The following is a 27,714-nucleotide window of genomic DNA, read 5'->3' on the forward strand; positions in this document are numbered from 1 at the left end:
CCAGTAAAAACTAGTCCTGAACGAAGAGTGACAGTAAAAAGTCAAGGGACTTCATTGTCATTCATCTGGTCTTGCAAGAGTGGTCTCTTTTCACCCAGTTTCCATGGTGACTGAGGCTAAGAGAGCTATGTCAGTGGTTACTGTATAAACATGTTGGGGTTTGTCCTCAAGAAGCTCCACACGTCAAGTGATGGAGAAACTGAAACGGTAAGTTGATTGAATCGGCATTATCCACCGCTGGCAGACACTATATGACACCGTCATCACTTTCCCCCGGGATATTCTGTACTGCAGAAGCTCCTCTTAGCCCAAAGAGTTGAAGGGATATAGGGCTGCCCTTTGTACGAGATGATGGACATGTTGGGAGTTGAGCTTCTAAGGTTGTAACAGAACTATGGGCAGTAGGAGTTATCTTGCTTAGAGAGAAGGATGAGTGTGGTAGGGGGTCCCGAATGGAGGTCGACTTCTTTTGCCAGTACCTTACCGTTAACTCAGTGTGTTTGTCTCATCAGAGGTGTCTGACATTTTGGGGACAATCATCTGTGTACACAGGCAACCACAGTTTTCCATCAGAAGTGTTTATAAACAACTAGGAACTGTGAACCTCTGTCCTTACATGGTAAAAACGGCGCTTCCCCATTTAAAGCTACATCCACTCCACCATTTTCTCAGTTTTTACCAATCCCTTTTCTTTTTTTTATACCTCAGTCACGTTCGCCCAGTTGGTTTTTTCCTTCATTCACTGTTGTATTGTTTGTAACGTAGTTAATTTTTAATAGATATCCACGAAATGTTTACAATGTCCACCTCCACATCTGAACACTTGAGGTAAGGTTAGCAGTCCAACACTTTAATTATTCCCACCCCACAGCTTGAGCCACCACTTTTGGTTCCTTTCTTCAGAGTGAGGGCGTCAATTAGTTCTGCTGATGGAGTCATTTACGGTTTCCTCGCCGACATCAAAGTCCATTGGGTCCAATTGGAATTGCACTCTTGTTGACTTAAAAAAATAATAATAATAATCTACAATTCGTTTGCTATTCTGTTGGTTGAATTTTGTTTTCTGGCTGCTGTTGTTTTCATTTCTATGGCTCAGGAGACTGTTGAGGGGGACATAGGATTCGGGGGACGAGATGGATTTTTACGTTGCATAGTGATCAAAGCTTCCTAGGTACTCCAGACCCGCCTGGTAGCAAAACTGATATTCATCCTGCATAGACAAAATAAACAACATTCAACATTAATTTTGTTCAGCAGCGAACAGGAGATACTTCACTTAAACAATAAGGCATGAGGGGTTGTGGTATATGGTAAATATACCACGGCTAAGGGCTGTTCTTAGATACAGCCCTTAGCCGTGGTATATTGGCCAGATACCACAAACCCCAGAGGTGCCTTATTGCTATTAGAAACTGGATACCAATGTAATTAAAGCAGTATAAAGAAATGTTTTGTCATAACTGCAGTATACGGTCTGACATACCACGTCTGTCAGCTAATCAGCATTCACGGTTCGAACCACCCAATTTATAATATTCAATATAATACTACAAGCCAAACTCAGCAGCAGCTCTAAGACTTACAGCCAGTATCAATGCTAACACAATGCTGATGCATATTCTTAGCACCCATGGCAAAACTACATGTTCAACAAAAAAACTACAATATCCATGAGAACCTGTGGGTTCGGAGTGACCCCTCACCTCTGTCTGGACCATGGCCGGCCTCTGTGTCCGCAGCATCTTGACCGTCTGAAAGATGTCTACCACGCCTTCATAGCGCATCCTCTCCAGCACGATGCTGAGTGTGGTGAAGACACCGGTCCGGCCAACCCCCGCACTGGAAACACATACAGACACACCAATCTCAGGGGATATGCTGGGATATTGAAAAATGTCCAATTCACACATGCATATTAATACACACTTGTTCATGTGTGAAATGTAACCAATATAAGCACCCACCAAATTATTATTATGATGATTATTATCATCAGTATAACAGATGAAGTCCAACAATCATGCAAACAGCTCTATCAGGCGTCCATTTTGAAAGTTGTTATTTCTCCTCTCCTTAGATACCAGTCATCAAGTTTGTTATTTCTCCTGTTCTCAGATACCAGTCATCAAGGTTGTTATTTCTCCTGTCCCTAGATACCATTCATCAAGGTTGTTATTTCTCTTGTCCTCAGATACCATTCATCAAGGTTGTTATTTCTCCTGTCCCTAGATACCAGTCATCAAGGTTGTTATTTCTCCTGTCCCTAGATACCATTCATCAAGGTTGTTATTTCTCCTGTTCTCAGATACCAGTCATCAAGGTTGTTATTTCTCCTGTCCCTAGATACCATTCATCAAGGTTGTTATTTCTCTTGTCCTCAGATACCATTCATCAAGGTTGTTATTTCTCCTGTCCCTAGATACCAGTCATCAAGGTTGTTATTTCTCCTGTCCCTAGATACCATTCATCAAGGTTGTTATTTCTCCTGTTCTCAGATACCAGTCATCAAGGTTGTTATTTCTCTTGTCCTCAGATACCATTCATCAAGGTTGTTATTTCTCCTGTTCTCAGATACCAGTCATCAAGGTTGTTATTTCTCCTGTCCCTAGATACCAGTCATCAAGGTTGTTATTTCTCCTGTTCTCAGATACCAGTCATCAAGGTTGTTATTTCTCTTGTCCTCAGATACCAGTCATCAAGGTTGTTATTTCTCCTGTTCTCAGATACCAGTCATCAAGGTTGTTATTTCTCTTGTCCTCAGATACCAGTCATCAAGGTTGTTATTTCTCCTGTCCTCAGATACCAGTCATCAAGGTTGTTATTTCTCCTGTTCTCAGATACCAGTCATCAAGGTTGTTATTTCTCCTGTTCTCAGATACCAGTCATCAAGGTTGTTATTTCTCCTGTCCCTAGATACCAGTCATCAAGGTTGTTATTTCTCCTGTCCCTAGATACCAGTCATCAAGGTTGTTATTTCTCCTGTCCCTAGATACCAGTCATCAAGGTTGTTATTTCTCCTGTTCTCAGATACCAGTCATCAAGGTTGTTATTTCTCCTGTCCCTAGATACCAGTCATCAAGGTTGTTATTTCTCCTGTCCCTGGATACCAGTCATCAAGGTTGTTATTTCTCTTGTCCTTAGATACCAGTCATCAAGGTTGTTATTTCTCTTGTCCCTGGATACCAGTCATCAAGGTTGTTATTTCTCCTGTTCTCAGATACCAGTCATCAAGGTTGTTATTTCTCCTGTCCCTAGATACCAGTCATCAAGGTTGTTATTTCTCCTGTCCCTGGATACCAGTCATCAAGGTTGTTATTTCTCTTGTCCCTAGATACCAGTCATCAAGGTTGTTATTTCTCCTCTCCTCAGATACCAGTCATCAAGGTTGTTATTTCTCTTGTCCCTAGATACCAGTCATCAAGGTTGTTATTTCTCCTGTCCCTAGATACCAGTCATCAAGGTTGTTATTTCTCCTGTTCTCAGATACCAGTCATCAAGGTTGTTATTTCTCCTGTTCTCAGATACCAGTCATCAAGGTTGTTATTTCTCCTGTCCCTAGATACCAGTCATCAAGGTTGTTATTTCTCCTGTCCCTAGATACCAGTCATCAAGGTTGTTACTTCTCTTGTCCCTGGATACCAGTCATCAAGGTTGTTATTTCTCCTGTTCTCAGATACCAGTCATCAAGGTTGTTATTTCTCCTGTCCCTAGATACCAGTCATCAAGGTTGTTATTTCTCCTGTCCCTGGATACCAGTCATCAAGGTTGTTATTTCTCTTGTCCTTAGATACCAGTCATCAAGGTTGTTATTTCTCTTGTCCCTGGATACCAGTCATCAAGGTTGTTATTTCTCCTGTTCTCAGATACCAGTCATCAAGGTTGTTATTTCTCCTGTCCCTAGATACCAGTCATCAAGGTTGTTATTTCTCCTGTCCCTGGATACCAGTCATCAAGGTTGTTATTTCTCTTGTCCCTACATACCAGTCATCAAGGTTGTTATTTCTCCTCTCCTCAGATACCAGTCATCAAGGTTGTTATTTCTCTTGTCCCTAGATACCAGTCATCAAGGTTGTTATTTCTCCTGTCCCTAGATACCAGTCATCAAGGTTGTTATTTCTCCTGTTCTCAGATACCAGTCATCAAGGTTGTTATTTCTCCTGTTCTCAGATACCAGTCATCAAGGTTGTTATTTCTCCTGTCCCTAGATACCAGTCATCAAGGTTGTTATTTCTCCTGTCCCTGGATACCAGTCATCAAGGTTGTTATTTCTCTTGTCCTTAGATACCAGTCATCAAGGTTGACATGGCGGGCTGTATCACCGCCTGGTATGGCAACTGCACCGCCCTCAACCGTAAGGCTCTCCAGAGGGTAGTGAGGTCTGCCAACACACTGTCAATGACACTGACTCTACTCCAGCCACTTTAATCATGGGAATTGATGGGAAATGATGTAAATATATCACTAGCCACTTTAAACAATGCTACCTTATATAATGTTACTTACCCTACATTATTCATCTCATATGCATACGTAGACACTGTACTCTATATCATCGACTGCATCCTTATGTAATACATGTATCACTAGCCACTTTAACTATGCCACTTGGTTTACATACTCATCTCATATGTATATACTGTACTCGATATCATCTACTGTATCTTGCCTATGCTGCTCTGTACCATCACTCATTCATATATCCTTATGTACATATTCTTTATCCCCTTACACTGTGTATAAGACAGTAGTTTTTTTGGAATTGTTAGTTAGATTACTTGTTCGTTATTACTGCATTGTCGGAACTAGAAGCACAAGCATTTCGCTACACTCGCATTAACATCTGCTAACCATGTGTATGTGACAAATAAAATTTGATTTTGATTTGATTTGAAAAAAAGGTTGTTATTTCTCCTGTCCCTGGATACCAGTCATCATGTGCCGTCGCTACACGGTTTAACACCTGACTCTAAGCTGATCATGTCAAAGGTAATATTGATGTGATGCATGTACACAATTGACTTTGATGCCTGCCCACACACCGACACAACACAAAATGAACACACACGCGCATGAACGTACACAATCTCGAACCCACATGAACGCGCACACACACACACACACACACACACACCACCCCATTAAGTCCCCATTGCAAACCTTTCCCTGTAACAGTCCCCAGAAATAGGGTGAGTCTTAAGTTTGATCCTGAAATTCTTGAGGGCTGTCTCTGTAAGCTGCTTTGGTGTGAAATGACTTCCTCTTCACCAATGGAACAATAATTGATATGACAGCAGATATGTATTTTCATCCTACCCACCCCATGACAGTTTCTTACTGGAGATAGAAGAGGAGAAGACAGTGGTTGCAAAAGTCGGGAGTGGACTGGAGTTGAAAGGTCACCAATGATAACCCCCCCAAAAAAAAAAAAAATTGAACTAAGGACAAAGAGTTGAGCATCCCTATAGAGTCCGTGCTTCCTCGCCTTCTTGTGTCACCACAAAGTCTGTCCCCATTCAGTCCTCTCAACAACTGTTGTTCATGTGTGAAATGCTATATCCCTCCATCCCTCTAACCCCATCCACACCAATCCTATCCTCCCCTGCAGTGTGGTGAAAGCTCTTCCCTGGGAGCTGGTCACAGCTTGTCACAGGGTGTTTTGGACTAGATGGGGTACAGCTTTTCTCAGAATAAATGTTTTCGTAGCAGGTTAGGAGAACTAACACAGCAGGTTAGGAGAATTAGGTTAAGGTTAGAAAAAGAGTTAGGGTTAGCTAAAATGCTCAACTTTTGACATAAGCTCGTCTCCATCGAAATAAACAGACTTTAAATCTGAGAGAGAGAGAGAGAGAGAGAGAGAGAGAGAGAGAGAGAGAGAGAGAGAGAGAGAGAGAGAGAGAGAGAGAGACCATCTTTAGATATGACACGGTGCGAGTAGGTGGAAAGAGACTGAAATACACAAAGATTAGGAAAGTAGGGAGAGAAGGATGACGAGAGGACAATAGGAGAACAAAGGAGAGAACAGACAGACAGACAGACAGACAGACAGACAGACAGACAGACAGACAGACAGACAGACAGACAGACAGACAGACGCAGAGCCCAGCTCTCAGTACTGGGCTTCCGGAGCTTTCCAAGAACTATCAATGGAGGGTGGGAGCATCCCTGACTCCTTCCCAATTTCCCAACATGCATTGTGACAGAAGAGAGACAATTCCCGAGGTGTTTGAGTACTGCAATAACCCCTTGCATCCCAAATGACACCCTGTGTCAATTTTTGATCAGAGAGACATATGGGCCCTAGTCAAAAGTAGTGCACTATATAGGGTACTGGATGCAGACAGTGTCTCAAAGACATGCTTCCTCCGGTCTCGCATTAGCTGTGCATCTTCTAGTAGGCTGCTGGGATCTATCTATCTATCTATCTATCTTATCTATCTTATCTATCTTATCTATCTTATCTATCTCTATCTTTATTGGCATGGTGTTAACATTGCCAAAGCAAGTGAGGTAGACAACATACAAAGTGAATATATACAAATGTCATAATATATATATATATACAGCGTTTTAGCAATGTACAAATGGTTAAAGGACACAAGATAAAATAAATAAGCATAAATATGGGTTGTATTTACAATGGTGTTTGTTCTTCACTGGTTGCCCTTTTCTTGTGGCAACAGGTCACAAATCTTGCTGCTGTGATTGCACACTGTGGTATTTCACCCAGTAGATATGGGAGTTTTTCAAAATTGGATTTGTTTTCGAATTCTTTGTGTATCTGAGGGAAATATGTCTCTCTAATATGGTCATACATTGGGCAGGAGGTTAGGAAGTGCAGCTCAGTTTCCACCTCATTTTGTGGGCAGTGAGCACATAGCCTGTCTTCTCTTGAGAGCCATGTCTGCCTACGGCGGCCTTTCTCAATAGCAAGGCTATGCTCACTGAGTCTGTACATAGTCAAAGCTTTCCTTAATTTTGGGTCAGTCACAGTGGTCAGGTATTCTGCCGCTGTGTACTCTCTGTGTAGGGCCAAATAGCATTCTAGTTTGCTCTGTTTTTTTGTTAATTCTTTCCAATGTGTTAAGTAATTCTCTTTTTGTTTTCTCATGATTTGGTTGGGTCTAATTGTGCTGTTGTCCTGGGGCTCTGTAGGGTGTGTTTGTGAACAGAGCCCCAGGACCAGCTTGCTTAGGGGACTCTTCTCCAGGTTCATCTCTCTGTAGGTGATGGCTTTGTTATGGAAGGTTTGTGAATCGCTTCCTTTTAGGTGGTTGTAGAATTTAACGGCTCTTTTCTGGATTTTGATAATTAGTGGATATCGGCCTAATTCTGCTCTGCATGCATTATTTGGTGTTCTACATTGTACACGAAGGATATTTTGCAGAATTCTGCGTGCAGAGTCTCAATTTGGTGTTTGTCCCATTTTGTGAAGTCTTGGTTGGTGAGCGGACCCCAGACCTCACAACCATAAAGGGCAATGGGCTCTATGACTGATTCAAGTATTTTTAGCCAAATCCTAATTGGTATGTTGAAATTTATGTTTCTTTTGATGGCATAGAATGCCCTTCTTGCCTTGTCTCTCAGATCGTTCACAGCTTTGTGGAAGTTACCTGTGGCGCTGATGTTTAGGCCAAGGTATGTATAGTTTTTGTGTGCTCTAGGGCAACCGTGTCTGGATGGAATTTGTATTTGTGGTCCTGGTGACTGGACCTTTTTTGGAACACCATTATTTTGGTCTTACTGAGGTTTACTGTCAGGGCCCAGGTCTGACAGAATCTGTGCATAAGATCTAGGTGCTGCTGTAGACCCTCCTTGGTTGGTGACAGAAGCACCAGATCATCAGCAAACAGCAGACATTTGACTTCGGATTCTAGCAGGGTGAGGCCGGGTGCTGTAGACTTTTCTAGTGCCCGCGCCAATTCGTTGATATATATGTTGAAGAGGGTGGGGCTTAAGCTGCATCCCTGTCTAACCCCATGACCCTGTGTGAAGAAATGTGTGTGTTTTTTGCCAATTTTAACCGCACACTTGTTGTTTGTGTACATGGATTTTATAATGTCGTATTTTTTACCCCCAACACCACTTTCCATCAGTTTGTATAGCAGACCCTCATGCCAGATTGAGTCGAAGGCTTTTTTGAAATCAACAAAGCATGAGAAGACTAACTTTGTTTTGGTTTATTTGGTTGTCAATTAGGGTGTGCAGGGTGAATACATGGTCTGTTGTACGGTAATTTGGTAAAAAGCCAATTTGACATTTGCTCAGTACATTGTTTTCATTGAGGAAATGTACGAGTCTGCTGTTAATAATAATGCAGAGGATTTTCCCAAGGTTACTGTTGACACATATTCCACGGTAGTTATTGGGGTCAAATTTGTCTCCACTTTTGTGGATTGGGGTGATCAGTCCTTGGTTCCAAATATTGGGGAAGATGCCAGAGCTAAGTATGATGTTAAAGAGTTTTAGTATAGCCAATTGGAATTTGTTGTCTGTATATTTGATCATTTCATTGAGGATACCATCAACACCACAGGCCTTTTTGGGTTGGAGGGTTTTTATTTTGTCCTGTAACTCATTCAATGTAATTGGAGAATCCAGTGGGTTCTGCTAGTCTTTAATAGTTGATTCTAAGATCTGTATTTGATCATGTATATGTTTTTGCTCTTTATTCTTTGTTATAGAGCCAAAAAGATTGGAGAAGTGGTTTACCCATACATCTCCATTTTGGATAGATAATTCTTCGTGTTGTTGTTTGTTTAGTTTTTTCCAATTTTCCCAGAAGTGGTTAGAGTCTATGGATTCTTCAATTGCATTGAGCTAATTTCTGACATGATGTTCCTTCTTTTTCCGTAGGTTATTTCTGTATTGTTTTAGTGATTCACCATAGTGAAGGCGTAGACTCAGGTTTTCCGGGTCTCTATGTTTTTGGTTGGACAGGTTTCTCAATTTCTTTCTTAGATTTTTGCATTCTTCATCAAACCATTTGTCATTATTGTTAATTTTCTTCGGTTTTCTCTTTGAGATTTTTAGATTTGATAAGGAAGCTGAGAGGTCAAATATACTGTTAAGATTTTCTACTGCCAAGTTTACACCTTCACTATTACAGTGGAACGTTTTACCCAGGAAATTGTCTAAAAGGGATTGAATTTGTTGTTGCCTAATTGTTTTTTGGTAGGTTTCCAAACTGCATTCCTTCCATCTATAGCATTTCTTAATGTTACTCAGTTCCTTTGGCTTTGATGCCTCATGATTGAGTATTGCTCTGTTTAAGTAGACTGTGATTTTGCTGTGGTCTGATAGGGGTGTCAGTGGGCTGACTGTGAACGCTCTGAGAGACTCTGGGTTGAGGTCAGTGATAAAGTAGTCTACAGTACTACTGCCAAGAGATGAGCTATAGGTGTACCTACCATAGGAGTCCCCTCGAAGCCTACCGTTGACTATGTACATACCCAGCGTGCGACAGAGCTGCAGGAGTTGTGACCCATTTTTGTTGGTTATGTTGTCATAGTTGTGCCTAGGGGGGCATATGTGTCAGGTTCTTGTCCGGTTCTGGCATTTAGGTCGCCACAGACTAGTACATGTCCCTGGGCCTGGAAATGATTGATTTCCCCCTCCAGGATGGAGAAGCTGTCTTCATTAAAATATGGGGATTCTAGTGGGGGGATATAGGTAGCACACAGGAGGACATTTTTCTCTGTTAGGATCATTTCCTTTTGAATTTCTAGCCAAATGTAGAATGTTCCTGTTTTGATTAATTTAATGGAGTGAGTTAGGTCTGCTCTATACCAAATTAGCATACCCCCTGAGTCCCTTCCCTGTTTCACACCTGGTAGTTTGGTGGATGGGACTACCAGCTCTCTGTAACCTAGAGGGCAACCAGTGGGTCCGTCTCCTCTATACCAGGTTTCTTGCAGGATGACAATGTCTGTATTACCGATTTCTTTGGTGAAGTCCGGGTTTCTGCTCTTTAGGCCAAAGGCAGATGACCTCAGGCCTTGGATATTCCAGGATAATATAGTGAAGGCTTTTTGTTCCATAGAGTGTCCAATGTTGTTGGTTGTGGTTTGGCCTCAGGCCAGTAAGTGTGAGCAGAGCCTGCTGAGCATCTGGTACATGCCATTGGCTTGGGCGAGTGTGAGAGTGGGGGTTGGGACTGTTTGCCCGCTCACTACCTGGGCGTATGTGTGGCTTCCATGTTGAGGCCCTCTTTGCGGGGGTGGGGTGCATGGGGTGGGCAGGAGTGGCATAGGTCTGATCTGAGGGGCCTAAATGGGTGTGGGCATGGTTGACGTGGGGGGTTTTGATTGGTTGGGGTGGGGGTGTGGATGTGTCTGGGTGTACTGTGGTCTGGATGTAATTCCTCTTGGCGTGGGTCCTCTATGTGTAGGTCCAGGGGGTCCTGCAGATCTGGGAGGGTGTCTCGCTGGTCTGGGTGGGGTGTCTATTGATCTGTTGCTCCTGTGTGAAGTGTTGGGGATACGTTTGAGAGCGATGTCCTTTAGAGTTCGGGCAAAGGTGGGCACTGCTGCCTTGTAGAGGTGGACCTGGTCATAGAGGCTGTTCAAGTCCAGGGTGGAGTGGTGGGCCAGGAAAACGTTTGGTTTTGAGGCACAGTCACGGGAAATACTTGCATTTATCCGCTGTATTGTGGCAGGGTGGAAGTCTTTTCGTGGTAGCAGGGTGGAGATAACCACTTGTGCGTTGGGGAAAGTAGAAGAAGCCTTTTCAATCACTCCCTACAGTGCTGTGGCCACCCTTTCCTGCTGTGCTCTCAGGTCGTTTGTGCCTGTGTGTATTATGTGGCTGGGTGAGCCTAGTTTGGCCTCAGATAGAAGGTCTAGGGCGCGCTGGGTGTTTGGACACCAGAGTTTAGACACACTGTGTTTGGGAAAAAGTTTTTTTTCTTCTATATATTTCCCATTTGAGTCCATAAGTAGTACAATCTGTGTCTTGTGTTTGTCCTCAGTGGGTGTGGGGGGGTTGTCAGAAGGGCTATCAGGGTGGCTGACAGGGAGGGTGCTCAGAGGGGGTGAGAGCCTCTGGGCTTGGGGTTCTTCATTTGTCTGTTCTGCTGTGATGTCGACTCTATGGTCAGGGTCTGGTGTGGACTGTTCTGCTGTGGTGTCGACTCTATGGTCAGGGTCTGGTGTGGACTGTTCTGCTGTGGTGTCGAGACTTTTGTTGGGTGCTGAGGTGGGCTGTTCTGCTGGCTTCTCTGTGGGGGTGGCCACTTCTCTAGTGGGTTGTTCTCTGTCACACGCCGTCCCCCTCAACTTCTCCTCCATCCCCCTCACCCTCTCCTCCATCCCCTCAACCTCTCCTCCACCAGCAGTCTGATACTCTCCTCTAGTGCTCTGTTCTGCTCCTCTTTCTCCTGTTGTATTTGTCTCACCACTGTCCAAAGTGCAGATATGTCTCTGTCCACCTCCAGCTCTCCGGGTCTGGTTAAGGGGCTGTTGTTGTGCTGGACTGTTGTCTGGGTCTGTGCTGACTGAAGTGTAATCACCTGCTGTTCCAGCTCCACCTGCCTTATCTCCAGCTGGGTGAATTTGTCCTTCATTTCAATGAGGGAGTGGTAATCTGTGCTGGGAGGTTGACTCTCCGCTGGGGGTTGCTTGTCTGTGGGGTTACATAATGAAGAGGTCTGGTCTGACCCGCTCGGGGTGGGGGTATCTTTATCAAGGGAGAGCTTCTCCTCCTGGGCTAATTCTTTGATTAGGTGAAAGTCCAGCTGAAACTGTTTGGGGTTACTCTGTACCATTACTGTTCCGGACTTATAGATATTTATATTACTTGACTCAGAGTCCTCGTTGTCAAGTATTCTGAGTTTCCACCCCTTGTTAACCCCCCCTCTCTTAACAAAGGGGTAATGTGCTAATATAGCACTGTGCCATGCCAGGGGATGGTTTGTGTGGAAGATAAGGTTGCTGATGTTCCCATTTTTGTAATAGTCAGCAAAAAGTGTCTCTTGATTTTCCATAAGGAGCTTCATTTTGTAATCTTTTCTTGCCTTATCATTCTTTACATGCAAAGGGTACTGTATTTTAATTACCTCTGAACAGCGGGAGGGAGCCTCTAAGGCCTCTCCATTTGGTTGGGGTAGACTGTGTGACTCTCCTGCCATTGTTGGGCTAATGGGCTTTGACACCTCTCACTTGACAAGTCAGTGCTAGTTGAAGCTGTATCAAGCTTGGCAGAATTATGTTAGAATTCAGTCCTTATAAAGTAATGTTGTGTATTTTTCTTCTTGGCTTTTGGAGATAAAATATAGTTTCAGACTAAGCATTACTCACTCAGTTCCAGGTTGGATGGTGTTTTCAGGTTTCTGTCTGTCTGTCTGTCTGTCTGTCTGTCTGTCTGTCTGTCTGTCTGTCTGTCTGTCTGTCTGTCTATCTATCTATCTATCTATCTCTATCTATCTATCTATCTATCTATCTATCTATCTATCTGTCTGTCTGTCTGTCTGTCTGTCTGTCTGTCTGTCTGTCTGTCTGTCTGTCTGTCTCTGTCTGTCTGTCTGTCTGTCTGTCTGTCTGTCTGTCTGTCTGTCTGTCTGTCTGTCTGTCTGTCTGTCTGTCTGTCTGTCTGTCTGTCTGTCTGTCTGTCTGTCTGTCTGTCTGTCTGTCTGTCTGTCTGTCTGTCTGTCTGTCTGTCTGTCTGTCTGTGTGTCTAGAGATAAAGAATAACAACTCTGCCTTACTGCAGCTTCCTTAAACACAGCCTTCTCTCTTAATCTCTTGTGGGCAGACTACGTAAACATAAATGGTGCTGTTGATCTGTGATTATACAACAGGATGCGTGAGATAATGAGCAGCAGTAGATTCATTGCTTGGGTTTTTCCTCACTGATTATTTGGACAAATTCTCGATTTTGCATCTTTTGAATTTCAGAAGGGGAGAGGACATTTGGCCCACACACTTGCCCGCAACTATCTCAACAATTACGCAATACATTCGTTAACCGAGCTGACCGAGTTCTTAAAGGTTATACTCAATGTCTGGTGGTGATATCATACTTTCCCAACGGGAGTATAGCGGTGAAAGTCTGTGACATCATAACAATGTCCATATAGGTAGATCTGGTGTTTGGTTAGCCTGGTCTAAGATCTGTTAATGCAACCATAGGAGTTGGCTATACAGCACAAACAGATCTGGGAACAGGATAGTGTTTGGTGACTTTGCAAAGGGAAAAGGATGCAAAGTGGACTTCTTCTGTTGAACCAAATGGCTTCCCCTTTACAAATACCAGGAGGCTGAGTGATCAATTATGAATGAGCTAAGAGGAGAGATCACCAGGCCAGAGAGAGAGAGAGAGAGAGAGAGAGAGAGAGAGAGAGAGAGAGAGAGAGAGAGAGAGAGAGAGAGAGAGAGAGAGAGAGAGAGAGGACATTTAAGACCTGCGCGGTGGGGGCTGTTTGTAATCCCTTTAACATTCTGGGAGCTGGATGACACTCTTACCCAGATCTACAGACTCAGGACACTGGGTTATATGTTGACAGTTAGGGAACGGTGTCAGTCTGGATTACAAAGAGCACCAGAAACAATGTCTCATACTCATCAACATTTTTGGGCACACACACACAAAAGATCCTCACCTGCAGTGGACAGAGATGGGTCCGTCCTGGCCAAACTGCTCCTTGGTTTTGTGCACCTGGCCTATGAAGTCTATGAAGCCCTCTCCTGACTTGGGCACCCCCTGCTCCGGCCAATCAGTGAACTGGAACTGCCGCACTGTCCTGGACTGCCCGTCCTGAGTGAGTGGAAGGAGAGGGAAAAGAATGGATGGAAAGAGGAAGAGGAAGAGAGAGGTAAGGGAGGAGGACGGATGACAACAGAAGAAGAGGAGGGGTGGATGAGATAGGTAAGGGATGAGGACAGATGACAACAAAGAAGAGAGAGGGGTGGGATGAAGATTAAGGGAGGAGGACAGATGACAACAGAAGAAGAGAGAGGGGTGGATGAGAGAGGTAAGGGAGGAGGACAGATGACAACAGAAGAAGAAGAGGGGTGGGATGAGAGAGGTAAGGGAGGAGGACAGATGACAACAGAATAAGAGAGAGGGGTGGGATGAGAGATGTAAGGGAGGAGGACAGATGACAACAGAAGAAGAGAATGGGATGAACTGGAAGGGAGGAGGACAGATGACAACAGAAGAAGAGAGAGGGGTGGGATGAGATAGGTAAGGGATGAGGACAGATGACAACAGAATAAGAGAGAGGGGTGGGATGAGAGAGGTAAGGGAGGAGGACAGATGACAACAGAAGAAGAAGAGGGGTGGGATGAGATAGGTAAGGGATGAGGACAGATGACAACAGAAGAAGAGAGAGGGGTGGGATGAGAGAGGTAAGGGAGGAGGACAGAAGACAACAGAATAAGAGAGAGGGGTGGGATGAGAGAGGTAAGGGAGGAGGACAGATAACAACAGAATAAGAGAGAGGGGTGGGATGAGAGAGGTAAGGGAGGAGGACGGAAGACAACAGAATAAGAGAGAGGGGTGGGATGAGAGAGGTAAGGGAGGAGGACGGAAGACAACAGAATAAGAGAGAGGGGTGGGTCAGTAAAAGCCAACATTGAGAAACAATAACTGTTTCATTCCACACACCATTGAGAGAAACTGACGTGAGGTCAGCGAACCACCAGGTCACAATCTGTGTCTGATAGACTGCTCAACAACAACAAGCCCAGTTCAACTTCACACTCATACAACACAACAATGACCTGTCTCCGCTGACATCCATCTGTCAGGCTATTACTACTGTCTCCTCTGACATCCATCTGTCAGGCTATCACGACTGTCTCCTCTGACATCCATCTGTCAGGCTATCACTACTGTATCCCCTGATATCCATCTGTCAGGCTATCACTACTGTCTCCCCTGACATCCATCTGTCAGGCTATCACTACTGTCTCCTCTGACATCCATCTGTCAGGCTATCACTACTGTATCCCCTGACATCCATCTGTCAGGCTATCACTTCTGTCTCCTCTGACATCCATCTGTCAGGCTATCACTACTGTCTCCTCTGACATCCATCTGTCAGGCTATCACTACTGTCTCCCTGACATCCATCTGTCAGGCTATCACTACTGTCTCCCCTGACATCCATCTGTCAGGCTATCACTACTGTCTCCGCTGACATCCATCTGTCAGGCTATCACTACTGTCTCCTCTGACATCCATCTGTCAGGCTATCACTACTGTATCCCCTGACATCCATCTGTCAGGCTATCACTACTGTCTCCCCTGACATCCATCTGTCAGGCTATCACTACTGTCTCCGCTGACATCCATCTGTCAGGCTATCACTACTGTCTCCTCTGACATCCATCTGTCAGGCTATCACTACTGTATCCCCTGATATCCATCTGTCAGGCTATCACTACTGTCTCCCCTGACATCCATCTGTCAGGCTATCACTACTGTCTCCGCTGACATCCATCTGTCAGTCTATCACTACTGTCTCCTCTGACATCCATCTGTCAGTCTATCACTACTGTCTCCTCTGACATCCATCTGTCAGTCTATCACTACTGTCTCCTCTGACATCCATCTGTCAGGCTATCACTACTGTCTCCTCTGACATCCATCTGTCAGTCTATCACTACTGTCTCCTCTGACATCCATCTGTCAGGCTATCACTACTGTCTCCGCTGACATCTATCTGTCAGGCTATCACTACTGTCTCCGCTGACATCCATCTGTCAGGCTATCACTACTGTCTCCTCCGCTGACATCCATCTGTCAGGCTATCACTACTGTCTCCGCTGACATCCATCTGTCAGGCTATCACTACTGTCTCCTCTGACATCCTATCTGTCAGGCTATCACTACTGTCTCCCTGACATCCATCTGTCAGGCTATCACTACTGTCTCCGCTGACATCCATCTGTCAGGCTATCACTTTCTCTCACATCCATCTGTCAGTCTCACTCTTCTCTCTGACATCCATCTGTGTCCCTCTTCTCCCTGACATCCATCTCTCAGGCCTCCCCTGTCTCTCATCCATCTTCTCTCCTACTGTCTCCTCTCAATCCATTTTAGCTTGTAGTTTTTGACATCCATCTGTCAGAATAAGTCCCTGACATCCATCTGTCAGGAAATCACTAGGGAGTCTCCTCTGACATCCATCTGTCAGTCTATCACTACTGTCTCCTCTGACATCCATCTGTCAGGCTATCACTACTGTCTCCTCTGACATCCATCTGAGGTAATCCTGACATCCAGAGGATCAGATCGATGCTGACATCCAGCTGTCAGATGGATCAAGTCTCCTCTGACATCCATCTGTCAGGGACTACTGGGTCTGGGGACATCCATCTGTCAGGGTACTGTCCCCCTGACATCCATCTGTGAAGACTGGATTTCTTGACAAAATGTCTATCACTACTGTCTTTGAATCCATCTGTCAGGCTAAACTGGATAGCTGACATCCATCTGTCAGGCTATCTTAATCTCAGTACATCCATCTGTCAGGGAATCAAGATGATCTCTGACATCCATCTTCAGGCTAAGGTGAGACTGAATCCATCTGTCAGGCTATCACAGTCTCCCCTGACATCCATCTGTCAGGCTATCACACTGTCTCCTCTGACATCCATCTGTCAGTCTATCAACTGTCTCCTCAAACATCCATCTCAGGCTATCATTGTCTCCCTGACATCCATCTGTCAGTGAACATTGTCTCCTTGACATCCATCTGTGCTATCAAGTCTCCTCTGACATCCATCTGTCAGTCTATTTATACCTTTAAATCCATTTCAGGTCCACTGTCTCCTCTGACAAGGATCAGTCTATCACTACTGGAGGCTGACATCTAATCTGTCAAAATATCACTAGTCTCAGCCTCTGACATCCATCTTCAGTCTGATTACTGTCCCTGACATCCATCTCTATCACTACTGTCTCCGCCAGATATCACTATTCCTCCCTTTTGCTCTCACACTCTCTGACAGTCTTTCCTTTCTCTCACTCCCTCAGTCTCTCTTTCTCTCTCCCTCCTTGTCCCTCTTTCTCTCTCTCTCTCCCTCCCCCGTCTCTCTCTTTCTCTCCGTCGCTCTCTCAATCCATTTTAGCTTGTAGTTTTTGCCGAAGAATAAGTCCCGGTTAGAGGAAATCAATAGGGAGTCTGGCGTGACAAGCGTATTCTTCTGGACACCATGTTAAATGAGGTAATCCTGGACAGAGGACAGATCGATGGAGCAAGCTGCCAGATGGATCGAAGGAGGAGGAGGGATACGGGTGGGGGGAGTGAATTGGAGGGTGGCCACCCACATCGGTGAAGACTGGATTTCTTGAGAAAATGTCTTAATTTGAATCTCCGCTAAAGGATAGTCAATTATAGTGGTGTCTTAATCTCAGTAGTCCACCGGGAGGGAAGGAAGATGATCTCTGAATTCGATTTTGGAAGGTGAGACTGAAGAGAAGACACAGCACCCCAAAGCAATACTCAAACATTCCCTAGTCCCTAGCATTGTCTCCTTTCCTTCGGTGAACATTGATAATTGAACCAAGTGGATAAGCTTCAACTTGACTATTTATACCTTTAAAGTGATTTCAGGTCCACGATCAGGAAAGAAAGAATAGGTAAGTAGAGGAGGCTACATCCTAAACTGCGCCAAAATATTCCCTAGTCTCCAGCCTTGTCTCCTTTCCTTGATTACAAGTCCCTCTCTCCCCCATTCTCTCTCTCCCCTCTCTCTTCACTCTTTCTCTCTCTCTACTCTCTCTCTTCCCTTTCTCTCTCTCTCTCTTCTCCTCATCTGCCTCTCTCTCTTCCTTCGGTCATCTCTGATTACAGGTCCTTTCATTGCTTGAGGGGAGTTTACGCGTTCGGCCCATAATTAACACAGTCTAGAACCACTGCTGGTGCCGCTCCAGTTCACCCTTCACAGACACTCCTTACTGTAGCATGGGGCTGAGGGCTAGGCCAGGTTCAGACCAACATGAGCCCTCCTTACTGTGTGTGTGGGAGTAGCATGGGGCTGAGGGCTAGGCCAGGTTCAGACCAACATGAGCCCTCCTTACTGTGTGTGTGGGAGTTAACCCTGAACAGGCAGTTAACCCACTGTTCCTAGGCCGTCATTGAAAATAAGAATTTGTTCTTAACTGACTGCCGAACAGCTCGGCATTCAACACCATAGTACCCTCCAAGCTCGTCATCAAGCTCGAGACCCTGGGTCTCGACCCCGCCCTGTGCAACTGGGTACTGGACTTCCTGACGGGCCTCCCCCAGGTGGTGAGGGTAGGCAACAACATCTCCTCCCCGCTGATCCTCAACACTGGGGCCCCACAAGGGTGCATTCTGAGCCCTCTCCTGTACTCCCTGTTCACCCACGACTGCGTGGCCACGCACGCCTCCAACTCAATCATCAAGTTTGCGGACGACACAACAGTGGTAGGCTTGATTACCAACAACGACGAGACGGCCTACAGGGAGGAGGTGAGGGCCCTCGGAGTGTGGTGTCAGGAAAATAACCTCACACTCAACGTCAACAAAACTAAGGAGATGATTGTGGACTTCAGGAAACAGCAGAGGGAACACCCCCCTATCCACATCAATTAACATTGAGTGGCTGCTGCCAACACACTGACACTGACTCAACTCCAGCCACTTTAATAATGGGAATTGATGGGAAATGATGTAAATATATCACTAGCCACTTTAAACAATGCTACCTTATATAATGTTACTTACCCTACATTATTCATCTCATATGCATACGTATATACTGTACTCTATATCATCGACTGTATCCTTATGTAATACATGTATCACTAGCCACTTTAACTATGCCACTTTGTTTACATACTCATCTCATATGTATATACTGTACTCGATACCATCTACTGTATCTTGCCTATGCTGCTCTGTACCATCACTCATTCATATATCCTTATGTACATATTCTTTATCCCCTTACACTGTGTATAAGACAGTAGTTTTGGAATTGTTAGTTAGATTACTTGTTGGTTATTACTGCATTGTCGGAACTAGAAGCACAAGCATTTCGCTACACTCGCATTAACATCTGCTAACCATGTGTATGTGACAAATAAAAATTGATTTGATTTGATTTGACTTGCCTAGATAAATAAAGGTGAGAGAAAAAAATGGGGGAAAAAATGTCATTAAAGGCGTCTGTGACCTTCTCCAAATCCATCTCTCAGGTGTTCACCAAAACAGTGGCAGGGTGCCTGCTTTGTAGTTGTTTGAACAGCGGATTGCCCCTTTAAACGTGGTATAAAGAGCAATCATACTATCGCCCGCATGACACCTACCCCATCAGCACTGTATAGTCATGTGATGGAGGAAAATGGCCGCAATCAGCCTGGCTTCCTCCAGCCTCACTGATGATACAGGTGAAAGGTTAAATGGAACACGTGATAGGCATAAACAGTAGGAGCCATTCTAAGAGGCAAGCGACACGAATAGAAATAGAATGAGTCATCTCTAAGGACAGCAGTCACACACACACACACACACACATGGACCTACACATGGATGGACGCACGCACGTACAAACACACACATACAAAAACACACATACTCACCCTTGCATCAGTGACTTTGAACTCTCGGAGGATGTACTGGGGCATGTTGTACTCAGCCATGGGGTCCACCACAAAGTACTGGTACCTGGCCGAACGCTCAGCGGGCCAGTACTGATGACACTTTTCCTGTGGACACAGAGAGAGAGAGAGTGAGACACCCAGATATGGGGTGAGGGGGTGAGGACAGGACAGGAGAGAGGGAGAAGAGAGGAGAGGAGGGAGACATAAGAGAGGGAGACAGGAGAGGGAGAAGAGAGGAGAGGAGGGAGACATGAGAGAGGGAGACAGGAGAGGGAGGAGAGGAGGGAGGCATGAGAGAGGGAGACAGGAGAGGGAGAAGAGAGGAGAGGAGGGAGACAGGAGAGAGGGAGACAGAAGAGGGGAAGAGAGGAGAGGAGAGGAGGGAGACAGGAAAGAGACAGGATAGGAAGACAGGAGAGGAGAGAGAGAGAGAGAGAGAGAGAGGAGCAGACAGGGAGACAGGAGAGGGAGAAGAGAGGAGAGGAGGGAGACATGAGAGAGGGAGACAGGAGTGGGAGAAGAGAGGAGAGGAGGGAGACGTGAGAGAGGGAGACAGGAGAGGGAGAAGAGAGGAGAGGAGAGGAGGGAGACATGAGAGAGGGAGACAGGAGAGGGAGAGAGAGAGAGAGGAGAGGAGGGAGACATGAGAGAGGGAGACAGGAGAGGGAGAAGAGAGGAGAGGCGGGAGACATAAGAGAGGGAGACAGGAGAGGGAGAAGAGAGGAGAGGAGGGAGACATGAGAGAGGGAGACAGGAGAGGGAGAAGAGAGGAGAGGAGAGGAGGGAGACATGAGAGAGGGAGACAGGAGAGGGAGAAGAGAGGAGAGGAGGGAGACATGAGAGAGGGAGACAGGAGAGGGAGAAGAGAGGAGAGGAGGGAGACGTGAGAGAGGGAGACAGGAGAGGGAGAAGAGAGGAGAGGAGAGGAGGGAGACATGAGAGAGGGAGACAGGAGAGGGAGAAGAGAGGAGAGGAGAGGAGGGAGACATGAGAGAGGGAGACAGGAGAGGGAGAAGAGAGGAGAGGAGGGAGACATGAGAGAGGGAGACAGGAGAGGGAGAAGAGAGGAGAGGAGAGGAGAGGAGGGAGACATGAGAGAGGGAGACAGGAGAGGGAGAAGAGAGGAGAGGAGGGAGAGAGGAGAGGAGGGAGACAGGAGAGAGGGAGACAGGAGAGGGAGAAGAGAGAAGAGGAGGGAGAGAGGAGAGGAGGGAGACAGGAGAGGAGGAGACAGAAGAGGGGGAAGAGAGGAGAGGAGGGAGACAGGAAAGAGAGACAGGATAGGAAAACAGGAGAGGAGAGAGAGAGAGAGAGAGAGAGAGACTCCCTACCCTGCCCATCTCTCGGAGTTTGGTGAGCATGACTACAATAGTGGAGTTGTTCTCCCACATCATCCTCCAGAAGTCCTCTGTGGTCTCTGCCAACGGGCCCTGCGTTGCAATGTAGGCCTTCTGTTGCCTGGTAACACAAACACACAATCAGGTCAGACATGTAGCAGGGGGAGTCCGCTCCCTAATCAGTTTCATCAAACCATTGAAACAGGTTTATTGCAATTTTGATATTGTCACAGTTGCTGTTCGCTCACTCGTGCGCTCACTCGTGCTCTCACTCACTCACTCACTCACTCACTCACTCACTCACTCACTCACTCACTCACTCACTCACTCACCTCACTCACCTCACTCACCTCACTCACCTCACTCACTCACTCACTCACTCACTCACTCACTCGTTCTAACACCTCCCCACTTACACACACTTCCGACTCACACCCACCCATTCCACCTACCTGTATCCGTCGATGAAGCTGGCGTTAATGTAGTCTGAGCCCTCGAGGCCCCTGATTGGCTGCAGGCAGACGCGGGTGGTCTCGTAGGGCATGATGTTCACCAGACGGTTCTTGAACTTGTTGCAGGGCAGGTTGGCACTGATAAACCTGGACGTATGGGCCTTGGAGTTGGCTAGGCGCTGTAGAGAGAGAGGTGAGTGGATGGAGGGAGGGACGGAGAGAGGGGAAGGGGGTGGAGAGAGAGAGAGAGGGAGGGGTGTAAAGGAAGGATTGAGAGTGGGAGGTAAGGGGTAAGGAGAAGGGGTGGAGACAGAGGAATGGATGGAGGGGAATGGAGTGACATTGAGAAGGATAGAAAGTGAGAGAAGGAGAGATGATAGAAGTAGAGAGAGATGAAGGACTGCAGAGTAGTAAAGATCTGAGCTGATCGCTAAAGCACCTTCAAAATGCAGACATATCTAATTGATGAATGTATTCCTAATATATGACTGGATGGAGAAATCAAAGAGCACAGCCTTTATTCTAATCCCCATTTTCTTTTCATTGCCATGCACTTTGCAGTGTGTCTTGTGTGAGCTGCTCTGAGGTAAGGTACTATGATTTCAGGCACTACATTAACAAGCTACCATCAAACTGAAACTCTAAAGAAGGCTTTCCATAAGGCAGTAAACCAGAAAGCTCTCTCGCTGCAAAAAGTAAAAGTGGGTCACTGGAGTCTTTGATAATGACACGCGCACACGCACCCGCACTCTCTCCTCCCTCCCTCCTCCCTTTCCCCTCTCCTGTCTCCCTCTCTCCTGTCTCCCTCTCTCCTGTCTCCCTCTCTCCTGTCTCCCTCCTCTCCACTCTTCTCTCACTCTCCTGTCTCCCTCCTCTCCCCTCTCTCCTGTCTCCCTCCTCCCTTTCCCCTCTCTCCCGTCTCCTTCCTCTCCTCTCTTCTCTCTCTCCTGTCTCCCTCTCTCCTGTCTCCCTCCTCTCCTCTCTTCTCTCACTCTCCTGTCTCACTCCTCTCCCCTCTCTCCTGTCTCCCTCCTCTCCTCTCTCTCTCTCTCCTGTCTCCCTCCTCTCCTCTCTTCCTCTCTCCTGTCTCCCTCCTCTCCTCTCCTCTCTTCCCTCTCTCCTGTCTCCCTCTCTCTCCTGTCTTCCTCCTCTCCTCTCTTCCCTCCTCTCCTCTCTCTCTCGTCTCCCTCCTCTCCTCTCTTCCATCTCTCCTGTCTCCCTCCTCTCCTATCTTCTCTCTCTCCTGTCTCCCTCCTCTCCTGTCTCCTTCCTCTCCTCTCTTCCCTCTCTCTTGTCTCCCTCCTCTCCCTCTCCTCTCTTCCCTCTCTCCTGTCTCCCTCCTCTCCTCTCTTCCATCTCTCCTGTCTCCCTCCTCTCCTATCTTCTCTCTCTCCTGTCTCCCTCCTCTCCTGTCTCCCTCCTCTCCTATCTTCTCTCTCTCCTGTCTCCCTCCTCTCCTGTCTCCTTCCTCTCCTGTCTCCTTCCTCTCCTCTCTTCCCTCTCTCTTGTCTCCCTCCTCTCCTCTCTTCCCTCTCTCCTGTCTCCCTCCTCTCCTCTCTTCCATCTCTCCTGTCTCCCTCCTCTCCTCTCTTCCCTCTCTCCTGTCTCCCTCCTCTCCTCTCTTCCATCTCTCCTGTCTCCCTCCTCTCCTATCTTCTCTCTCTCCTGTCTCCCCGTCTCCCTCCTCTCCTATCTTCTCTCTCTCCTGTCTCCCTCCTCTCCTGTCTCCCTCCTCTCCTATCTTCTCTCTCTCCTGTCTCCCTCCTCTCCTGTCTCCCTCCTCTCCTCTCTTCCCTCTCTCCTGTCTCCCTCCTCTCCTCTCTTCCATCTCTCCTGTCTCCCTCCTCTCCTATCTTCTCTCTCTCCTGTCTCCCTCCTCTCCTGTCTCCTTCCTCTCCTCTCTTCCCTCTCTCTTGTCTCCCTCCTCTCCTCTCTTCCCTCTCTCCTGTCTCCCTCCTCTCCTCTCTTCCATCTCTCCTGTCTCCCTCCTCTCCTATCTTCTCTCTCTCCTGTCTCCCTCCTCTCCTGTCTCCCTCCTCTCCTCTCTTCCCTCTCTCCTGTCTCCCTCCTCTCCTCTCTTCCCTCTCTCCTGTCCTCCCTTTGATCCCTGTTTCATAGAGGCACTCGGAAGGGCATGAGACGGGCTGGCAAGTCTAAAGACGCCCAGAGCTGCTGCCACACCAAACATGGTTTGGAAACAACCCAATCTGGCAACAGATCCTCCTTTTCCCCTTCTCCCCTAAGGGCAGACATGCACCTAGGAAAGCTCTAGTCATAGAAACAACCTTAGCTGCCATGTTTTCTCCACTGTCGTGCCCCTTTCCACAAGGAGTTCAGAATGATACTGTACTTGTGATGACGCCTACAACTGGCCGAGTGGACATGATGCTGAACATGATTTGCACTTTTGGGACTATTCAATTGGTTCCATTGGGCCAGGCAAGCTTAGTCGAGCATAGCTAGCGAATGTGAAAGAAAAAAATAACAAATACAATGACAAAGATCACTATGGTTTACTGATCTCCAGCCTATAGGAAGGTTCAACTTCCAACAGGACAACGACCCTAAGCACACAGCCAAGACAACGCAAGTGTGGCTTCGGGACAAGTCTCTGAATGTCCTTGAGTGGCCCGGCCAGAGCACGGACTTGAACCCGATCAAACAAATCTGGAGAGACTATGGCTGTGGTGGTCGCAAAATTTCATCAGCCGGTGATTGTCAAGCAAATAACTCACGGTAATTAACATAAACACATTTAGCATCTCCTGGCTTCCACACATAGTCTACAAGCCACTGATGCAGACCTTTGGAACATCTACATTTTAAAAACTGTAATAAATCCATGTAATATAGCCTACACCATCACATTTATATATTTTAAACAGAAGCACAACATTTTTATTTTATTTGTAATTATTTTATTTAACTTTTATTTAACCAGGTAGGCCAATTAAGTTCTCATTTACAAGTTCTCATTTACAACTGCAACCTGGCAATAACATACTCTGAGTTGTCCTTATGTTAGGTCCTGATCTGGCTATGCCAAATGGCTTTGGGCTACACTAGTTCATTTAGCAGACGAGATTTTCTTAGTATTCTGTGGCATTATTTTCTATAATGAAGAATACAAGTGAACAAAGCTGAATTAAATAGAAAGGATATTTTCTCCAAACGATTTGAGGGAGTGTCCAAATGCAGCTATTCTGTGATTAATGGTTAACAAAGAACCAAGTCCTCATATCTGCTTAAATGAGAGTTATTTATGTAACTTTAGTTGTGATACAAACGTTGGGCTATATGTTTTGATTTTTAAAACATTCATACGTTCTAAGGCTGCATGATGGGACTCTAATGATGACTTGAAAAAAGCTCTGCTTTATTTTTTTGCGCAGGCTGCACACACTTCATCAGTCTCTCATTCACAATTTGAATTTGAAAGCACTTGATAATGCCTAGATTTTCCCAGCTGCATCCCCTTTGTGTGGATGTAATGCCCCCCCAAGAAATCCATGATTTTTGCAGTCGGTGGCCTTTGTGCCCTTGGGCTGAATATAATAATTATAATTCCCTTCTCCCGGCTGCGTACCGAAGCACCTCTCACTCACATGGCTCTCTGTCACATGATCGGGTCTTTCTCACAGGCTACAAGTGAAGACAGACACATCGGGCACGCAACTGCGCGGGTCCTAATCCAATTCCAAAGTGCATATTGGAAAAACTGTCATTTACTTTTTGTCAGCCAACAAGATGAACAGCAAAAGCACTAGCCTATGTCAATCTACTATCCCCTATAGTACAAAAGTTGACCTATTCTATTCTGTGCTAGAAAGTAATATTCCAAACATAGTCAGGGACAGTTGTGAGATGCGATAGATCCCAAATTAATACAACCACAAGTATCAAAAAAACTGTTTTAAGCAATGAGCCTGATGCAACAGATCAGAACGTTTGGCTTAAAATGTTGATAAACTATTAGGCTATTTCTTCACATTATATGTACAGCAATGCGCACATGGCAGTAGGCTATAAGCACACATGTTTAAAAAAACAACACCATTCTCAAATATGACTGCAAATGCGAATATGCATTACAAAAATACATCCACAGTATGCACTTAAATAGCAAATGGAGGATGCTTTTCCCTGCTTCATTTTCATGCAAGCCAGGTAGACTATACTCCTGTTATAAAGAGAAGCAATGTGCTTAATATTAGAAAAGTTGAGAAATAAATATAGTAGGCCTAGCTTATAGGTTAAAGGAAGCTGATTGGATCCTCCTCTTTTTAGTAGAGGCCATCACACAATTGCATAGCCTAAAGAAATGTTGCGCAACATGAGCTCATGGGCTCTTTTGAAGTGTTTGATTTTCAAAAACATTTGCATTGATGTCAGAGTGATTAGAGGAACAATAGAGGGCTGAGTACCAGGCAGTTAGCAAGTTTGGTAGGCTACTAATGACCATCAGCAGCATCAGAGCTTGGAGAAGCCTAATTACCATGACTAAACAGTCACGTGGAATTTGACTGCCGTCATGACTCGTGACCGCCGGTGTGGAGGTAATAAGGTCACCGTAACAGCCCTGGTCGGGTATATTACAAATTATTTTGGGGCGAGATAGGGGGAGTGTACATGTGTAATTCAAGGTAAAGTGTGTTGTTGTACGGGGGGTGGGGGACATTAAAGTTTAGATTGGATCGTTGGTGTTTGGCCAGACTCCATGCCATTCCAGGTGTTGGTAATGGGTTCTCATCTAAGCGGTATTTGTCAGAAAAATCCTTCGTTTAGAGTCTATGCACTGATCACAAAGTTGTTCTATCTGGAGCCTATTGTTTGAAATCCTTCAGAAATGCATTTGCAGCATTAGACAAAGAGCACTGCTTAACTATTCCATTTCTATCTCTTCAATAGACAACGGTATTGAGTGGTATGAGCAAACAGGTGAATGGTTGAAATGAAAGCTCACTTGAACGCGGTATAATAAGCTGTCTATTCAAATGTTTTATTCCATTCATTGTGATGGCGTTAGGATTTGCCCATTTTAATGAACAGGTACAAAATAAATATGTCAATATATATTTTCAAGACCATTTCAATTTAATTGGTAGTGATACCGCTGGCTCAAAGATATCATGAATGTGACAGAGCATTGAGAGAAACTGGAGATAAAACCTGCATTCCGTGTCTCAACATGATTCATGGTTTCGTATTGGAAGGCATATACCTTATATTTCAAGCTTTCTTCTATCATGAACATAAACCTCCATTTTGTGCCTTTACCCACCCTCCCTTTTCTCTGGTTCACTGCGGCCTACGTACCTACATGTCTATGGCCTACCTTAAACTCTGGCTCAGCTCCACTCCATTTTGTGTCTTCACCACCCTCCCCATATTCAATTTACCTATACCCCACCTGCATCCCCATGACCTACCTTAAACTCCAGTTCCATGCCGGTGACGTGCTCGCCCGTCTCCACCTGGGCCAGCTTCTGGATGTAGGAGAACAGGCTCCTGGCCGCCACCTCCGTGTTGCCGCACGCCACCGCCTCCAGCAACGCGTCATGGTTAAAGCTGTACTGGTCCTCCGTCTGCACCATATAGTTCCGCTGCGATCGCATCAGGGTCACGTGGCCGTAGATGTCCACTGTTTTCTCATGCTTGATGCGCTCCAGCATGGCATCGATCACAATGAAGCAGCCCGTCCTCCCCACGCCCGCACTGGGGGAGGAGAAAGACAGAGAGGGGGGGAGGGGGAGAAGGGGAGATTATTTTTATTTGACCTTTATTTAACCAGGTAGGCCAGTTGAGAACAAGTTCTCACTCACAACTGCGACCTGGCCAAGATAAAGCAAAGCAGCGCGACACAAACAACAACACAGAATTACACATGGAATAAACAAACGTACAGTCAATAACACAATAGAAAACACTGTGTGCTAATGGTGTGAGGAGGTAAGGCAATAAATAGGCCATAGTAGCGAAGTAATTACAATTTAGCAAATTAACACTGGAGTGATAGATGTGCAGATGATGATGTGCCAAGTATAAATACTGGTGTGCAAAAGAGCAAAAAATGTATAAAAACAATATGGGGATGAGGTAGGTAGATTGGGTGGGCTATTTACAGATGGGATGTGCACAGCTGCAGTGATCGGTAAACTAGGGATTGAGGATTAGGGATTGCTCTTAAAAAAATCATAAAAAAGACAGATTTAAATGTGATCTGTGATGAAATTGTGATTCCCCTTTATTGTGTAATGTTTGCCTGATCCAGTCAAACTAACGTTCAATCCATTAGAAGGTGCTCTTACCATGAGCAAATAAAGTTGGAATATGAATTTGAGAGAGAAGGAAGG

The 27,714-nt window shown here is 45.7% G+C and overlaps 1 protein-coding gene across 1 annotated transcript in view; it reads right to left on the reverse strand.

Annotated features, from left to right (window-relative positions):
• Positions 1 to 50: 50 nt before the first annotated feature.
• The window catches only part of LOC112237332 (receptor-type tyrosine-protein phosphatase S-like), a 481,675-nt gene continuing 454,011 nt past the window's right edge, over positions 51 to 27,714 (reverse strand). Inside the window, 7 exon segments of the mRNA XM_042322948.1 lie at positions 51 to 1,210; positions 1,704 to 1,839; positions 13,595 to 13,749; positions 19,552 to 19,677; positions 20,904 to 21,030; positions 21,362 to 21,540; positions 26,791 to 27,076. Of these exon segments, the coding sequence (XP_042178882.1) occupies positions 1,142 to 1,210; positions 1,704 to 1,839; positions 13,595 to 13,749; positions 19,552 to 19,677; positions 20,904 to 21,030; positions 21,362 to 21,540; positions 26,791 to 27,076 (1,078 nt within the window). The 3' untranslated portion in view covers positions 51 to 1,141.

This window comes from Oncorhynchus tshawytscha, linkage group LG06 (genome assembly GCF_018296145.1).
Source record: "Oncorhynchus tshawytscha isolate Ot180627B linkage group LG06, Otsh_v2.0, whole genome shotgun sequence".
Lineage (NCBI taxonomy): Eukaryota > Metazoa > Chordata > Actinopteri > Salmoniformes > Salmonidae > Oncorhynchus > Oncorhynchus tshawytscha.